The sequence below is a fragment of the Pagrus major genome, chromosome 5 (genome assembly GCF_040436345.1).
Source record: "Pagrus major chromosome 5, Pma_NU_1.0".
Lineage (NCBI taxonomy): Eukaryota > Metazoa > Chordata > Actinopteri > Spariformes > Sparidae > Pagrus > Pagrus major.
Genome location: NC_133219.1, coordinates 33,083,606 through 33,098,913, shown reverse-complemented (window position 1 = coordinate 33,098,913; position 15,308 = coordinate 33,083,606). Strand labels below are relative to the sequence as shown.

Here is a 15,308-nt window from a genome sequence, read left to right as displayed (position 1 = left end):
TTGATCCACTCTTTTGTTATTGAATTCTACCAGTATGCAGAAATACAGTGAATACAATCACAAGTCTACAAGTGTGTGTTACTCACCTCAGGCCATATAGGTGGGAGATGGACGTTTTCAGCCAACCTCTTACAGTGAATTTAAGATGTTATGTCTTTCCTGCCTCTCCCCATCACTGTAGTTATATCGCTCTGTTTTTTGGGGGGCTCATACTTTTATGAATACTCTCCTGCACTGAATAACCCTCTGAGGATTTCCTGCTGTAAATGGTAATTGCACCTCTGTCTTGCCAAGCCTCCTTAATGCCCCAAGCAGGCTAAAAGGAAGGATTGTGACAGCGCAAACTCTCATGTACAGCAGGAGAGCTTTTAATTCAAAGTAGGCTACTGCAGACATTTAGCTCGCCCTGGCGCTGGGCTGAGGTGCTTTGCTATTACTGCTCTCATAACACAAATCAAAATGGCCTCACTTAGCTGTTTTCCTGTTTGGAAACATTTGTGGAATGTGTCAATAGACGGAGTTTGACGCTTAAGTTTGAGTTAAAGTCGAGCATACAGACGTTGACAGATTTGGCCTCGTCGCAGTGCTCTGGCAGAACACTTAATTTACAGGATAAACTAAATACTTCAGCCCACAGGAGGCTATAGAACATCAACTCATAGTTTTGTCTTAAACTTGCGAAATGCGCTCAGTTGTTCTATCATAAATAAAAAGTTTGTAACTCAAACAGCATAAATAAATAAATAAAGCTTTATTTTTGGTGTTGTCTCCAAGGGGTAGCCATCCTCTGACGTCGTTTGTGTGACATGGAGCCAGACGGGGACCTGAACCCTGACACAGATGACCTTCCACTCCGAGCCAATACTAACCACATACTTGTCAAACATTATGTGCTTGACCTGACGGTTCATTTTGGCAGGAAGGTCATCAGTGGTAGTGTTGTTCTGTTCCTGGAGCCTTGCTCTGGAGGTAAGGCTGAGGATGACATTGGACCTGGAGCTGGGACTTTAGAAACTGGACGGACTCAGGATGGGCCTGTAGGTAGACTTCAGGATGAGGATACAGTGGAGAAGGGTAAAAAAGGGCTTGGGAAGACTCCAACAAGGATGGAGGAGATGTTTGGAGCTGGAGAAAGACACAGAGCTGAAGTTGCGTCTGAAACTGGAAGTATTCAGTCTTCAGATTTGTGGGAAACCACCAGTGACGATGATTTCACCTTGGTGCTGGACTGTTGTGACCTTGATGTTTCAAAGGTCGAAGAGTTGGACGTCACCTCTGTGTCAGCCACGTCTGGCCTCTTACCAGAAAGGTCAGGGGTGGGGTCAGTGAACTCACAAGCAGCATTTACTCAGAACCTTATCTCTATGGCCTCTAGTCGATGGAGGCAGAAGCACCAGCTCTTTTCATCGTGTAGCCGGGCCCCTGGTGCTCAGGACGGCAGCTCACTGCATTTTTATAGAGACCGATGGAGTTTGCAGGTGAGGAAGAAGGGGGTCGCTTCACCTCTGGAGTTTCCTCGCGCCCTCAGGATCTGCTATGAGACGAGGCCAACAGGAGGCTCTGTGAGATGGACCAAAGACCAGGACAACAGGTTTGTCTCAGGAGCAAATAGATCGAATCATTCCACAGAGCAGTGGTTTCATAGTAGGACTAGACTCCTTTTTAGCGATTTTAAAAACTGGCAACTGGCAGCACATCTGCTCTAATTTCTGCTCCTCGAATTACAGTCTAATATTCTGAGCTCGCCATGTAAGAATAGAATAATTCTCATTCATTAATTCACAAAAACACGCCTTAGGCTGTTGTAGTCTGTTCTGTGTGTGGATGCTTTACGTGTGTGTGCGTGTGCACTTGGTGAATCCTTTGAGCATTGAAATGAGGGGTTGTTTATAGTTTACCATTGTTTACCCTTCCAGGGTGTGTGTTTACACTGCCGGCTCTCCCATCAACAATCGAGCCCTCTTCCCCTGCCAGGAGCCGCCTGTTGCCATGTCAACATGGCAGGCAACAGTACGGGCCCCCAATGAGTGTGTGGTTTTGATGAGTGGGGAGGAGCAGACTGTACCTATTGAGGACGGGGACACACGTAAGCATACCGGCATACGACACCTTTCATCTTTAGACCCTTGATTAGAAAATGTTTCTTATTGTTAGTTGACTATTCAGAATATTCGGTCAATAATTCAAGTACATTTTACTGAATTTTAAGTCGGGCCGAGTATTGGACCTCAATACTTCTTGAGTAAATGTGTCTGTAGTGTCAAGTATTGAGAAGAGTCAAGTATTGAGTTGGCATTGAATGCTTGGTAATAAATCTATTTAGGCTTGTTTACTTATATGGTCAAATATTTCTTGATCTTAAAATGAAAATCAGACAATTTTGCCAATTGTTAACTGCATTTGGGCAGAGTTTTTGCACAGCTGCTTCTATTAAGACAGCATTAAACATTGATGCATTTATGGGACTTGTCAAATGAAAAAGGGATTGTAGAGCATCATGTAAGGTATTAAAAATGTATGATTTTGGTATTATAGGGATCTGGAATGAAAATAACAACAGAGAACTGCTGAAACGATGGATATGTATGTATGAGATTAATGCAGCTGTACAGGTTGTACAGCTCCAGTACTTTAGATCTGTGCATAAGGGACATGTTTTTCTTTTCTGACTGTTTAGGGCAAAAAACCAAACAAAAATGTCTAAGTTGAACAAGAAATCAGACTGAATAGTAAAGTTAAAACCTTCCTTCATTTGTCTCAATGCTCTCTTTGTTATCTAAACTAAACTTTATTGGAAACTGTTATTATACAAATATCAGATACAGAGTATAAATCTGTGTAGGAAAGTCAGTTTACCCTTTTTTGGTGCGTTAAAACAGAGAAATAGAATAGCACTTCAACACCTCCAATCCCTCAACTATCCCAAACTGTAAGATGGACACAGAGAAGAAGAAAATGAACCCATACTAAACTCTAAATAGAATAAATAAAACACTCACACTCACAAAAAGTAAGGCAAGGCTAGACAAGTTTATTTATATAGCGGCAATCAGACACAAGGCAATTAAGAGCTTTACAGAGACGTGGAAATACATTAAAATAAGACATTAAGAAAATTTTAAGATTGCATTTAAAAGACAACAAGAACAAGCAAATCAAGTTATTAATCTACCTATTTTAAGCTACATTAAACAGTAATGTTTTAAGCCCTGATTTAAATGAGCTGACAGTTTAAGTAGACCTCAGGGATTCAGAGAGCTCGTTCCACAGGTGGGAAGCATAGAAACTAAAAGTTGCTTCACTTTTCTTGGTTTTGATCCTTGAAACACTGAATAAACCTGTAGACCTCAGATGACCTGAGGGGTCTGAATGCTTCGTAACGTACAAGTTGATAAAACAAGTAAATAAAATGAAATAAAATAGGGAGGGAACAAAAATAAGAAGGACGATCAGGGTGCCTATGACATTTCTTGTTTTCTTTTTTTATTGAAAACGGATACAAATGTCAAATACAAAGTTTCAAATACAAAATCTACAAAAAAAAAAAAAAAAAAAGACTTCCAACCTCTAAACTATACCAAAGTAAATTAAATGAAGTAAAATAGGGAGGGAAGTACAATAAGAGGGACGTTCAAGGTGCTTGCTTCAAAGAATGGATGCATTGAGAATTAGATGGGGTCCAGAGAGGAAAGAGTATTTACATTTGAGATAATAGGCCATCATCTCTTGCAGATGAACCTCTTGAGGACTATTTCACCTTTTCTAATAACGGAAGACATTAAATCAGTTAGCCAGGATGTGGTAGAATACAGATCTGGGCTTTTCAAAAGCAACAACATCAGAGTCTGAGACCAGCTGGTATAAGGTGTACCCAAAAGATGTGTATCAAGGGGCCGAGTTCTTACCTTTGACATTTTTGTCCTTTCTGTCCTCCCCTGCCTCTACTCTCTGTAGATTATTTAATGTGGAATTACTACGTCACTATGCCCATGCCCGCCTCCACCTTCACCTTGGCGGTGGGCCACTGGAGCCAAGTGACAGCAGAAATTCCCCCAACACTGGAGGAAGGGGTGACGGACAGGGCGGACTGTGGTAAGACGGCCAAACCTGGGTCTGGACCTGGGGAACGGACTGAGGCTGAGCTTGGACTTGGTAGCTCCACCAGGGACGTAGTAAAGGGCACTCCATTCCAGACTGGCAGGTATTTTATTATTTTTCCTGTGTTCTTTTCTTCTCCAGACTGTTATTAACCCAAGTCTGGCCCTTCAGCATTCCATGGTGAAACTTTCCTTTCGCCATACCAAAAATGGTGTAGGTGAAGTTTGGGTGATGGATAGGGTGAAGCACTTAATCAGGTTTTATGACAAGTACATTAGAGCTTGCACCATAGTACTCTGCCCAGCAGAAATGATCCAAGACCAAAAAAAACTAAAGTTGACATAAATTTAAAGAGGTACAGGATATAGAGTGGAGGTTGGGGCATTAGAGAGGGCTTGCTTGCTCTGGGTAGGGCAGGGTTGGGCTGGGGTCTCCCTCTCTACTGGCCAGCAGGTTGGCAGGTCTGCCAGTGGTTTCCAGTAATCCTTCTCCTCCCCTCATGGTTTTCCTCCAGCAGCAGCCCAGCTGTAGCCTGCTGCAGGCCCCAGGAATCTCCCGCTACAAGGAAGGCCTTTATTTTCAGTGAATGACTCGAAGGAAACTTGGACGCCGCTCGAAGCCTTTGGAACAGTTCTGATGCTGGGGATGGAGTTAGTGCTGGATATTGGATTTAGAGTGAATGAGATTGCATGTCGGCACCTAGATATTTTTGGGATCGCTGTGGTTTGCCTTTGTGACGTATATATTCCATATTTCCACTGCTTTCGTTTCCATGCTTAGCACAGAGAGCGGGACATACTGTGCCATATTTGGTTCACCAACTCAACATCTGCATATTCTTTCAATATGAAAATTAATTAAATTGTTGTTATTAACCTTGGAATAAACTTATCCCTCCCTGTTTTAATCTGCTACAGAGGAGACCAGACCACCCGCTCAGACTCTGCATTCTGTTACTCTTCCCTTGAGGACGAGGGGCTCTCTGTAACTGATTATTCAGGCATGGTGGATGACGGCATCTCTTGTTCCCATGGCGACTACCCTTGCCGATTTACTGAGCGGTCGGCGAGGTCCCAGCGGGTGATTCCACACCGTGTGTTTGGCCCTGTCTGCTTGCTGCACAAGGCCCAGGTGGAGTTTTGACAAAGAGCCACTGAGACTTGAACTAATTTCATTTCATATTATCAGAAGAGACGGTTAGCATCAGTAAATGCTTGTATCATTATTCCAGAGGTTTAGAACTGCTGTCTCTTGGCAAAATATGACAAAAACCTGAGACTGTATCACACGAAGGCCACTCAAAACATTCCTTACACTCTAAACTACATTTACTACATTTATGAGTATTAAATCAGTTGAAGTTGAAAAGCAAATTCATTATATGTACTAATAAAATATGTCTAACCCATCTGTATCAATGGTAAAGCTGCCAGTTGTTCTGAAACTTGTTGCTTTCCTTTTACAGACAGTCCTCAAGCTGCTACCTCGATGTTGGGCAGCAGCCCATACCGTTCTGGGCGTTCACCCCTTTTCCCGCCTTGATGTTCTCATCGTCCCAGCAGGGTTCTCCAGTCTGGGCATGGCCAGGTAATGACACCCAGGTCTTTTTTAGTAGAATGAGGAAGGTGTAGATTGGGCAAAATACTGGAAAGAATATAGGTTAAGGAAGTGAGGAAGACAGAGTAGACACATAGTGACCAGGCTTGAAAGTTAAAATTTTGTGTGTGAAGCAGATCTTGTATGGGGGTATTTCGCATATTAGATGTGCAAGGAATAAACCGTATAGATTTCAAAGTGTGTGCTGGATTATTAAACCCACGGTAACTGTTATTTGTACCCTTTGGTGGTAGCAGAAGCAGAGCAACATTAAATATATTTGGAGTTATGTTTACCTCAGTTCATTTAATGAGCCTACTGTAAGTCTAATATTAACTCCCTTTATCTTGTTCAAAACCAATAAATGCTCTAGTAAGTTCAACAACTAGTAGCAGTCAGTTGGCTGATTAGAGCTTTGTTTGAAGAAAACTGCTGCCTGATGCGTTTGGAAACAACGCTGATATGAGCTGTGAGAGCGAACCAAAACAGTTTAGTTACGGGCCGTAAAATCCAAAGCAAAGATACAAACAATGCTAAGATGCTCCAACAATGGTGGTATTTATAAATGGTGTCATTACATTAAAAAACATCTCCATCTTTTAATAAAAAAAAAAAATGAATATAGCAGCTTTAAAGTTCTGCAGGCATCACTTAGTATTTTAACTGTAGTCAGGCCAATTTCTGGACGATACACGTTGTAAAGAAACAGAACATCAAGGATTTGCCACATGAGAAAACTACAGCCAGCACTTAAAAAAAAAAAAACCCAATAACTTTATCCTGCTGCTTCTGGTTTGGTTGTCTGGGTTTCATGATTAATGACATTCTTCCCATTTCAAAACCCCCTCACTCTGTCTCATCTTCTTTGTGGTGATCTTTCACATTGGATGTCTTTTATTAAAGAATTAAAGAGTTGAACCATAACTCCCTCTATATTCAGTCAGTCACCTGTCATCCCTCCTTTTCTTTTTTTTTCACCAACATTACTACTTTCAACATTAGCCTGTGGAATTTATCTTCTGACCTGCCTCTGTTAAATGCTTTTTTTTATTAGCAGGATAATTAACGTTAAGATACTCAAGCAGCACTATATTAAAGCCAGACAAAGTGTCACATAAGAGTTGGCAGACAAAAGAATCTACAACCTCTACTTAAACCCTTTTTTTCATACAGTATCCCTATCTTCTTTAATTGGCCCATCATTAACCCTCTACTTTTCATCACTTTTTCTAATCCCTCAATACATGAATCCCATTTCCAAAATGCTACTCCTCCCTTCCGCCATCCTCTGTCCAAACCCGTCAACCCTTTTTCCATCCCAAACTGCTCGCCTTCTGTAATGTATTTCCACCACATCTCTTAACCTGTTGATGTCTTATTTAAAAACATTTATTATTCATTATACACTGTAGCCATGAATTTGATGCTCTCAGCCAAGTCAATCAAGTTGTATTTCTCCCTCCCTTCCTCCAAACATAACTTCCTTTTTCCTTTAATTCATTTAACCTACCCTTACAGACCTCAAACCCCTAACCCCAAACCCTGACTCTCTTGATGAGAGAGGTGGCTAACCCCTTGTCTGGGCACAGCATCATTGACTCAGCGAGTCAGTCAATAGCCTGCTGTTACAACCAGAGGCTTCAGGTGGTCTGCAGGCTTTCTGCTCCACATTGGACCTGTGTGTATTTATGTATCTATGTTTGTGTGCAGTATTAGTGGAGGTTTGGGGGCAGATGGGTGGGCTAAAAGCCACAGGCTGACAGATTCACTGTCCTACGCACTATAGATAATTCTCTGTGTATGTCTTTGTTCTATCCATGTTCCCCTCTGTAGATTCTTTCCCCTCCACTCCCGTTCCATATTTATCCCCCTTTTATTACCTTACTCTCTCCCGTTTTCTATCCTGAGAATCAGTAATGTCCTGCTTCTGTCACTTCTTCTTCACTCCTCAATGTGTCTTATTTTTCTCTTTTCTTCTCCCGACTTTCTGTTTTTCTCTTTGCCCTCATAATATCCCTAAATCTCCAAGCCCCCTGTGTTTGCCGTCTTTCTTTGTCCCCACCACTTCTTGGTACGGTCGATAGCTCTTAAGTCCTGGCCTCTAGCATTCTACGATAGTGAGAGTTTTTCTCTGGAAAGCAAGTTTTATATTTTCTCAGCTGGCATATTGTGTGCCTGTAGATATGACTAAAAGCCAGCCGGTAGCAATACAAATGAAATAATAATTGGAAATTGATGCCAAATAAAGACCGTCAATGACCAGCCTTTTTTAAATTGTGTTGATAAAGTAAACTGATTGGGCTGGTCAGTGAACGTTGTCCCAGTGTCTGCGGTCTGCAACCGCAGTCTCTCTTTCTCTCTGTCTGCTTTTTTCCTCTCCCTCTGCGACCTCCCTGGAGAAAAGCGCCCCAGACAGGATATGAGCTCATACCTGAATATGTATTCTGCGTGAATTTCTGAGGTCGTAGCCAAGAGTGGTCTCAATCAGCGATTTTTTGAAGGACAGAGAGCGACAAGAGGGCCATAGTCTGGATCTAGTTCTTAACTTTGCATACTTATTTCAACTACTTCACCCAAAATACAGAGTGCTCTTTTGATCTACGAAGAACTTTTCCCCTCATCTTATGAAAATCTGTCTCCCTGCTGTATTTATTTTGAATGGACATCAAGTGTTAACAGAGAGGCTGTTCTGCTGTGGCTGTTGCCTGACGGATGTTTTCTTTCCCTTATGAGGATAACTCCCAGGCACTTATCCCTCTTGCCCCAGCTGCTTAGACTCCAGTTAGCTGCAGATGACAGGGAAGAGATTTAGGGCCTTCATTAAGCTTCAGACAGCACCTGCACTGACTCCCTATAAAACTCCGCATGGGTCTCAACCCAATGTCAACCCACTGCATCCTCCATCAGTGCGGGTGGTTTGGTCCTGCATGCCTCCGCACTTAACCACGAGCCTGTGCCATAGGAAGGCGGAGAGGTCAACCAAAATGGAAGATTGAGATGGAGATGAGAAAGAGACAAAGAGGGTAAAGGCGGGGTTCATGACAGGCCAGCGGACCCCCAGGATGTGGGAGAGGATGTGTGGATTATTCCCAGCAACAAAAGCCATTAGCTTCTGGAAGGACTTCAGAGACTGGCGCTATTTAATCTAGAGATTGGGAGGTATGTGGGCCCCAGTGCTTGGGATGAAGCCAAGAGCAGTTTTTTGTACAGTGCCCTGGTGGAAACAGCAGGAGTGGAGGGGCTATGAGACGGGGAGCTGTGGCAAGGAGGCATGAATCTGTTGTGGTGTGATACAGAGAAGGGAGGGAGGGCGGAGGCGAAACGGGAGGATTCACAGTGGCGTGAAGTTTTTATACTGAGATACGGAGAGGGAGGGCAGGAAACCGAAGATTAAGGAGTCAAGTAAGGGCAGGTCTGCATTCAAGTTAACACTGTGCACCCATAGGGCTTTCTGATTTTCACACACACACACACACACACACACACACACACACACACACACACACACACACACACACACACCAACAAAGGATACTAGGCTTACGCAAATGTAGCTTCCAGGGGATGAAGCTAGTCAGCACTTCATAGGATTTAACATAAGTGATATTTGTTTATTTTATGTAACAATGAGAGCATCAATCTGTTATATTTTAACATAATCCGTGTGATCTACTTTGGCTCCAAGAGTTCTTCAGCAGTCCAAGTTATCAACAGATGCATATTAGCCTGCAACAGGCGTATTGTATAACAGACAATATCGTCTCTCTCTTCTTTCTAGGTGTCCACTTTCTTTTTCCGTTTCTTTCTGTTCCTGTGACACACCAGCATAATGTAAAAGCACTGCTGTGTGTCCTCTGTACAACTTTTAAGACATCCAGGAGCCGATAAGGGAGAGGAAGAAAAATACAGAATGGTTAAACATTGACAGAGGAGTATGGATGAGGGATGTCGAGGTGTCTCAGATAAGAGAAAACGAAAACACCGGATGAAAGAGTTGCAGTCGGTGAACACAGTTGGGGAACCCCTTAAAGTTGCTTCCATTTGCAGTCCGTTTAAGAAAAAGCTCATTGTCCCGAGAGATTGAAGAACATGGGGAAAAAAATTAAAGCTGGTTCTGAGCAGCCATGGTCAGACCTCCCACCGTTTCCTGAACATTAATAATTAGCAATGTGTGTGTGTACATGTGTTTGTACATTCGTGCCTTTATTTTCTGTTGAGCATTAGCTCACACTATTTTCTTTTCTTTCTGTTTAATCTGGATACGTAATCTCCTCATTGCATCTCAACCACGTCATTTGGTTCCGACTAGGAGTGACAGGAAGGGCATGGCATTTCCTCTCGCCCTTTGAAGCTGAGGTCTATGTGTCCCAAAGCGTATGCAGGACTAATCAGACATCACTGGGTTTTGTAGCGCGCTCAGATGAAGACATGTCTGACGTCCCTGAGAAAGCGGTGGTTTCCCCGCATTTTGTTCAAAAAATGACACAAGTGTTGAAACGTGCCTTTTAGTTGTGTGGGCGATGTGGGTTTTGTTTTGCTACGCTGTAGACAGGCGGATTCCTGTGCTTGTGTTTCAATGAATGAGTGTTTTGTTCAAATAATGGTGTAAGGATGTGTGTTAAGTGCAGAGGGATGACGTCAGAGGAATGCAGCACAGATCATTTGTCCTTGCCTGTTATCTGCTGTTTTTCTCCGTTGGAGAACTTTTTCTAAATGAACATGTTTTTGACATTTTGGTTCTCAACACTTTTAATTGAGCCAGATTAATGTGCAATTATTTCTGTTGGGGTTCTTGTGGACGGGGAAGGGAGAGCCGCCCCAGACCACTTGATGGCGGGCTCTGATGAACCCACACACATGCCGAAACATATCAGTCTCTCAGCACGTCTCGTTGCAAGGCGAATAACACGAACACATACAGACAGGCTTCTTGAGATCATGTTTATTGCCAAAATAGTTTTTTTCCTCCTCGAACTCTTGACGCAGTTTCCCCTGATATAACATTTCTGTTTTATTCTTCTTTCTCACTCTCACCTCATAGAAGGTGCCTGCCCGAAGAAATAGGGAGAAAAGGGATCAAGTACTTAAACTGCTTGTTCCTTTTGCAGAACAGCCAAAACTAGGCAGCTATATAACTGTCACAGGCACAAGGTAAAAATTATGACTGGTGTATACCTCTTGACCTCTCTAAGTGGCACTGGAGGATTTTCAGCCTGACTTCAGTTGACTGCATTGTTTGTTTATGGGCTAGCAGGAAGTTACATTGGCCATTGGTCCCTGTTGGGAGGAAGTAGGGAGCTGAAGTACAGGGGGGGACTTAGTACCCTGCAGGATAATCCCCTGCTGCCCTTGAGCTCTTTTAGCATACCACCTGAGCTCTTTTTCATCTTTAATAGGACCAGACCCGTGGTTTTGCATGTTTTAACCCATTAATCACATTACTGCCGACCATTTCCCCAACGCATACAAATTTTATGATTGATTTCCTATGATCTACAGAGACACTGGGTTTCATTCATTTAAATGCGGGAGAAGTTGTTATTACATTATGTTATCTGCACATGAAAAATGCTCCTGCAAAAGAGCACATTTATTCTGATCTTACTTTAAAAACAGCAACCTTTCTAATTTAAGAAAAGTAAGTAAAAGAGAGAGCGAAACGTACATGTTTGCTCATTATTCGTCTTATTAGCTCGTTCTTTAGACAACAAAACATATGAATTTGATGACAGCTAATCTGTCATGTACACTGTAAATAATTTTGCTCCGTTTCAACTTAAGAAAACAAGCTCAATAAACTAATATATTAACAACTGTTTTTTTCTTAGTTTGAAGAGTCAGTTCTTCAATTAAAAAAGTAATAGCCTGACTTCAATACTTACCCTTATAATGGTTTTTCATTATCGTGAAGAAAAACAACCCTGACTTATTTTAAAAGACTTCATTAAAGTGTCGGGGTAATTTTAACTTTCAAATAATGCATGCTTAGAAGTCTGCTAATATGCTGATCATGTTTTTTTTAGAAACTTGTGTTGATGAGTTGATTGAACTCACAGTACATTCATGCAACTCATCATTTAAAGCCAAAAGACTTCAAGTTAGCTGAGAACTTGTGTTTATAAGGTCTGAAGTCTGAAAAAGAAAGCTCCAAATTTAAACTCGAAATAAATACAACTTGTATTTTAATGTTTTAAGTTAAATTAGAAAATATAAGTTGATTTCACTGTTTACTAATAATTTTTCACTTTTCATGGCATACCAAAGATAAGTGAAAGTGGTAGTTCCTTGGAATTGAGGAAACGCATCTAAAAACTTACATACTTTACAAATCATTCAGCATTAATGGAATAAATCATGCAGAACAAACAGCATTTAAAAGATAAAGCTGATCATTAAGGAAAAATCATTAACTTTGGGAAAGGCATTGCTGCTTATTACCATCTTAAATGGAAGTTAGATGAAATATAATAGCAGACCACAAAATGTAAATTAGAAAGATTAGATGTTAATCTTAACCTGCCCCAGTTTCTAACACGACTCTCGCTCTTTCGCCTCACTGGCCTTGATTCCTCCTCACTTTGCACCCTTACTGAATTGCACCTCCTGCCTCCTCCTTGTTGACCTATGCCGTCCCCCTTTTCTCTCTTCCTCCTTGCTCCATTTCTCTCCCAGTCCTCCCACTGCTTGTCCTCCCCTCTTCCTTCTGATGTCTCAGTGGATTTCTTGCCTTTCTGTTCTCCTCTCCAGTTTGATCCGTGAAGTAACCCTAGAAGTGTGCGACACAGACCTGCTCTTTCAGGAGGCAGTTGGGGGGTTCAGGGCGGGGAGGGCGAGATGTGGGGGGTCAGATTTTCTGGCACGGGAGACAGCTGTTAATCAAATAGTCAAGGATGAGGTGTTTCTTTCTTCCCACCTTGAGTGGATCTCCCCCTCTTCTGAAGCCACACAAAAGAGTTGAAAAGGCAGCTCTGCATGCCTGCACCTGGACAGAAGGAGGGGGAGTGTCCTGTGCACACTTTTAAAGCGATTGCAAGTAGTTAAGACTTTTAGGTGAGCTTTACTTCTATTCTTCTAGAGTTCCCCTTGTTCCTCTGCTCCCCTCCTGCTGAACACACACAGAGCAGCTCCAAAGCTTACAATCGTTGGCCACTAATATCCATCTTTTCCTGTTTCCTTGTCTCTTTTTCTTGGTCAGGACCTTAAAGAAGATAGCAGGGTCCAGTTTAGCAAGTGTTTTGTTATTGCAGGAACATTCCTTTCTAGTTATCTTGGGCCTCTCAACTTCCCTTCTCTATCTGCAGTATAGGTTTACCTGCTCTTCTACAGTACCTTCTCACAACTGAAGGAGCCATCTTAACTCTTGCACTGCTTGTGCTTGAAAGGAGATGGGAACATGGAATCATTAAGTATTTCTTGGGAATAATCAGGAAACATTTCTTGCATGATAGTTTTTGAATTCTATATTTTATGAGCGATGTATGTGCAGCATTGCTTAATATTGTGCTGTTTTTTTCCTGAGTGTCATATATGCTTCCATTGTCATCAGTGGTTGGTGAGTGATGGTGCATTGCTTTAAACTGCCCTCAGATGTGAACCTGCTGGCAACAGCTGGCATATAGTACTACATTTAACAGTAACACAGACACACTGTGCCATAACTCTGGATTAGAGGCTGTGGCAAGACAGGCCTGTCACTGCACACCCATTCTACTAACTAATGGATGAGTCCACAGGACCCATTCCCTGGAGTGATGGATGGGTCCATTGTATGGAGCAGGGGACGCTGCTGCTGGTCTCGGTGTGCATCCTGGGGCGTGTGTGTGATAGTGGAACCTAGAGACTGGGGGTAATTTCATTTGTCTGTGCAAAGCCAGACGGCTTAATGTCCGTGGGACCTCTGTGCTGAACCGGCCAAAATGAGATATTTGAAGCAAAGTGCTGTGAAATGCTCAGTGGTAATGCTTCTGATGTCTGGGTTTGCTTTTAGCCTTGGGGAGAGAGCTGTGCTCCATGCTGTTCAACCAGTTACTTTCACAATAGGCTGTTTTTAGCCATGCCAGTGGTTTGGCTCTACGGGTGGCAGTGTTGATCTGTCAGTCTGACTGTCGGTTGGTCAATCCAATAATTTGGTCCAAGCATATCCTAACAACTATTGTAAGGAAAAACAGACATTCAATGGATGAATCCAAATGACTTTGCTCATCCCCAGACTATGTCTGTAGCGCCAGCTGCAGGTCAAACTTAAAATGTATCCTGTGAAATATTTGGACATCTACGAGATGGATTGGCGCAAAAGTTTTGTATAGACTAGATCAATGGTTTCCAGACAATGAATCTTAAGAAACCAAGAATATTTCTTCAGAACTATTGGATAGGTTACCATGAAAACTGGTACATGTTCATTCCCGCCTCAACATCACAAGGTAACCCCACCAATCTGACACATTAAAATGTGTTTACAGGTCTTGGGGAGTACTGCTGCATATCTGAAAAAAGTATGGCGCTTCTGGGGTGCGCTTTTTCCATTATTTACATTTGACCCATACATTTGGTATTATTCAATATTTTCCTTATTGTCAACAAATCCCATCAAAAGACTAAAACCAGCAATGAATTGATCCTGCAAACTAAGGGTTGTCTCTGTAGCCAAAGCCTTTTATAGCTCATTCCTCCGTGCTGTAGCTCTTCATTGTTGTCCCAAAACTATTAAAAACACATGAGTGAGCCACACTACTATGATGATGAACATGGTCACTGAGTTTATTTTGAGTCAAGGCCTCATATATTGTCCTGCTGCCATAAATACTTGCCAGTGTACAAAATCTGCAGCTGTAAATAATCCGTTACAAGTGTTTTCAGGCCTGCTTGTGTGATGTTAGACAAGGACTATACTGCCCAGCTATTATTAGATTTTAAAAAGTATATGTTGTGAACCATGTTTAAAGCCACAGACAGACTAACACAGTGTTGGTTTGACCATTTTGTATTCTACTTTATAAGTCACTTTTTTTTTGTCTGCATTCCTCCTCATGTGTTAATACCTGTTGATTGTTCTTAGCTTGTCAGAGCTGTCTAGTGATAATCACTCTATACATCTTTCTGGTGATTATCTATTGTGCTGTTGTGTAAGTGTGTTGTTCCAAAGGTGTTTACATCAAACACCTTTCACCCACACTATATTCATCAGCTGCAGTTTTTTTTTGTCTGACAGGCAGGCCAGGTGGCAGCCTGAAACCTCTGCAGAAGAGACAGCTCTGCTCGCTGGCTAATTTCACTTCGATCTCGCCTTCATCCATTTTTTTTCATTCTGTCAAACACTTCTTATACAGCCGTGCAGTACTGAGCGGTCTCACTTTCCATCTCCTCACTGTCTCATTCTCTCGCATTACATAAGAGAGAGAAAAAATTAGTCTATTTATTACCCCACAGGCATGAAAATGTCTCAAATTATAATCCTGTGAAATAGATTTTGTCCTCCCTTTCATTGAGGCGGTAGTGGAAGCCAAAAGAGGGTTCTGAGTGCTGTGTGATGAGTGACGGGGTTTGAATGCAAATAGCTACCGTGACACAGGAATGCGGTTTATGTCACATGAATGTCACTACGACACCACCCT

At 42.1% G+C, this 15,308-nt stretch overlaps 1 protein-coding gene across 2 annotated transcripts in view; it reads left to right on the top strand.

The window, feature by feature from the left end:
- Positions 1-788: 788 nt before the first annotated feature.
- The window catches only part of aopep (aminopeptidase O (putative)), a 78,248-nt gene continuing 63,728 nt past the window's right edge, over positions 789-15,308 (top strand). The window contains exons 1-6 of one of the 2 annotated variants that reach the window (XM_073467249.1): positions 789-1,591; positions 1,917-2,086; positions 2,536-2,583; positions 3,955-4,201; positions 5,016-5,229; positions 5,564-5,685. In XM_073467249.1, coding sequence (XP_073323350.1) covers positions 807-1,591; positions 1,917-2,086; positions 2,536-2,583; positions 3,955-4,201; positions 5,016-5,229; positions 5,564-5,685 — 1,586 coding nt within the window. In that variant the 5' untranslated portion in view covers positions 789-806. The remainder of the gene's footprint in view (positions 1,592-1,916; positions 2,087-2,535; positions 2,584-3,954; positions 4,202-5,015; positions 5,230-5,563; positions 5,686-15,308) is intronic. The other variant, XM_073467250.1, reaches the window with a different exon arrangement.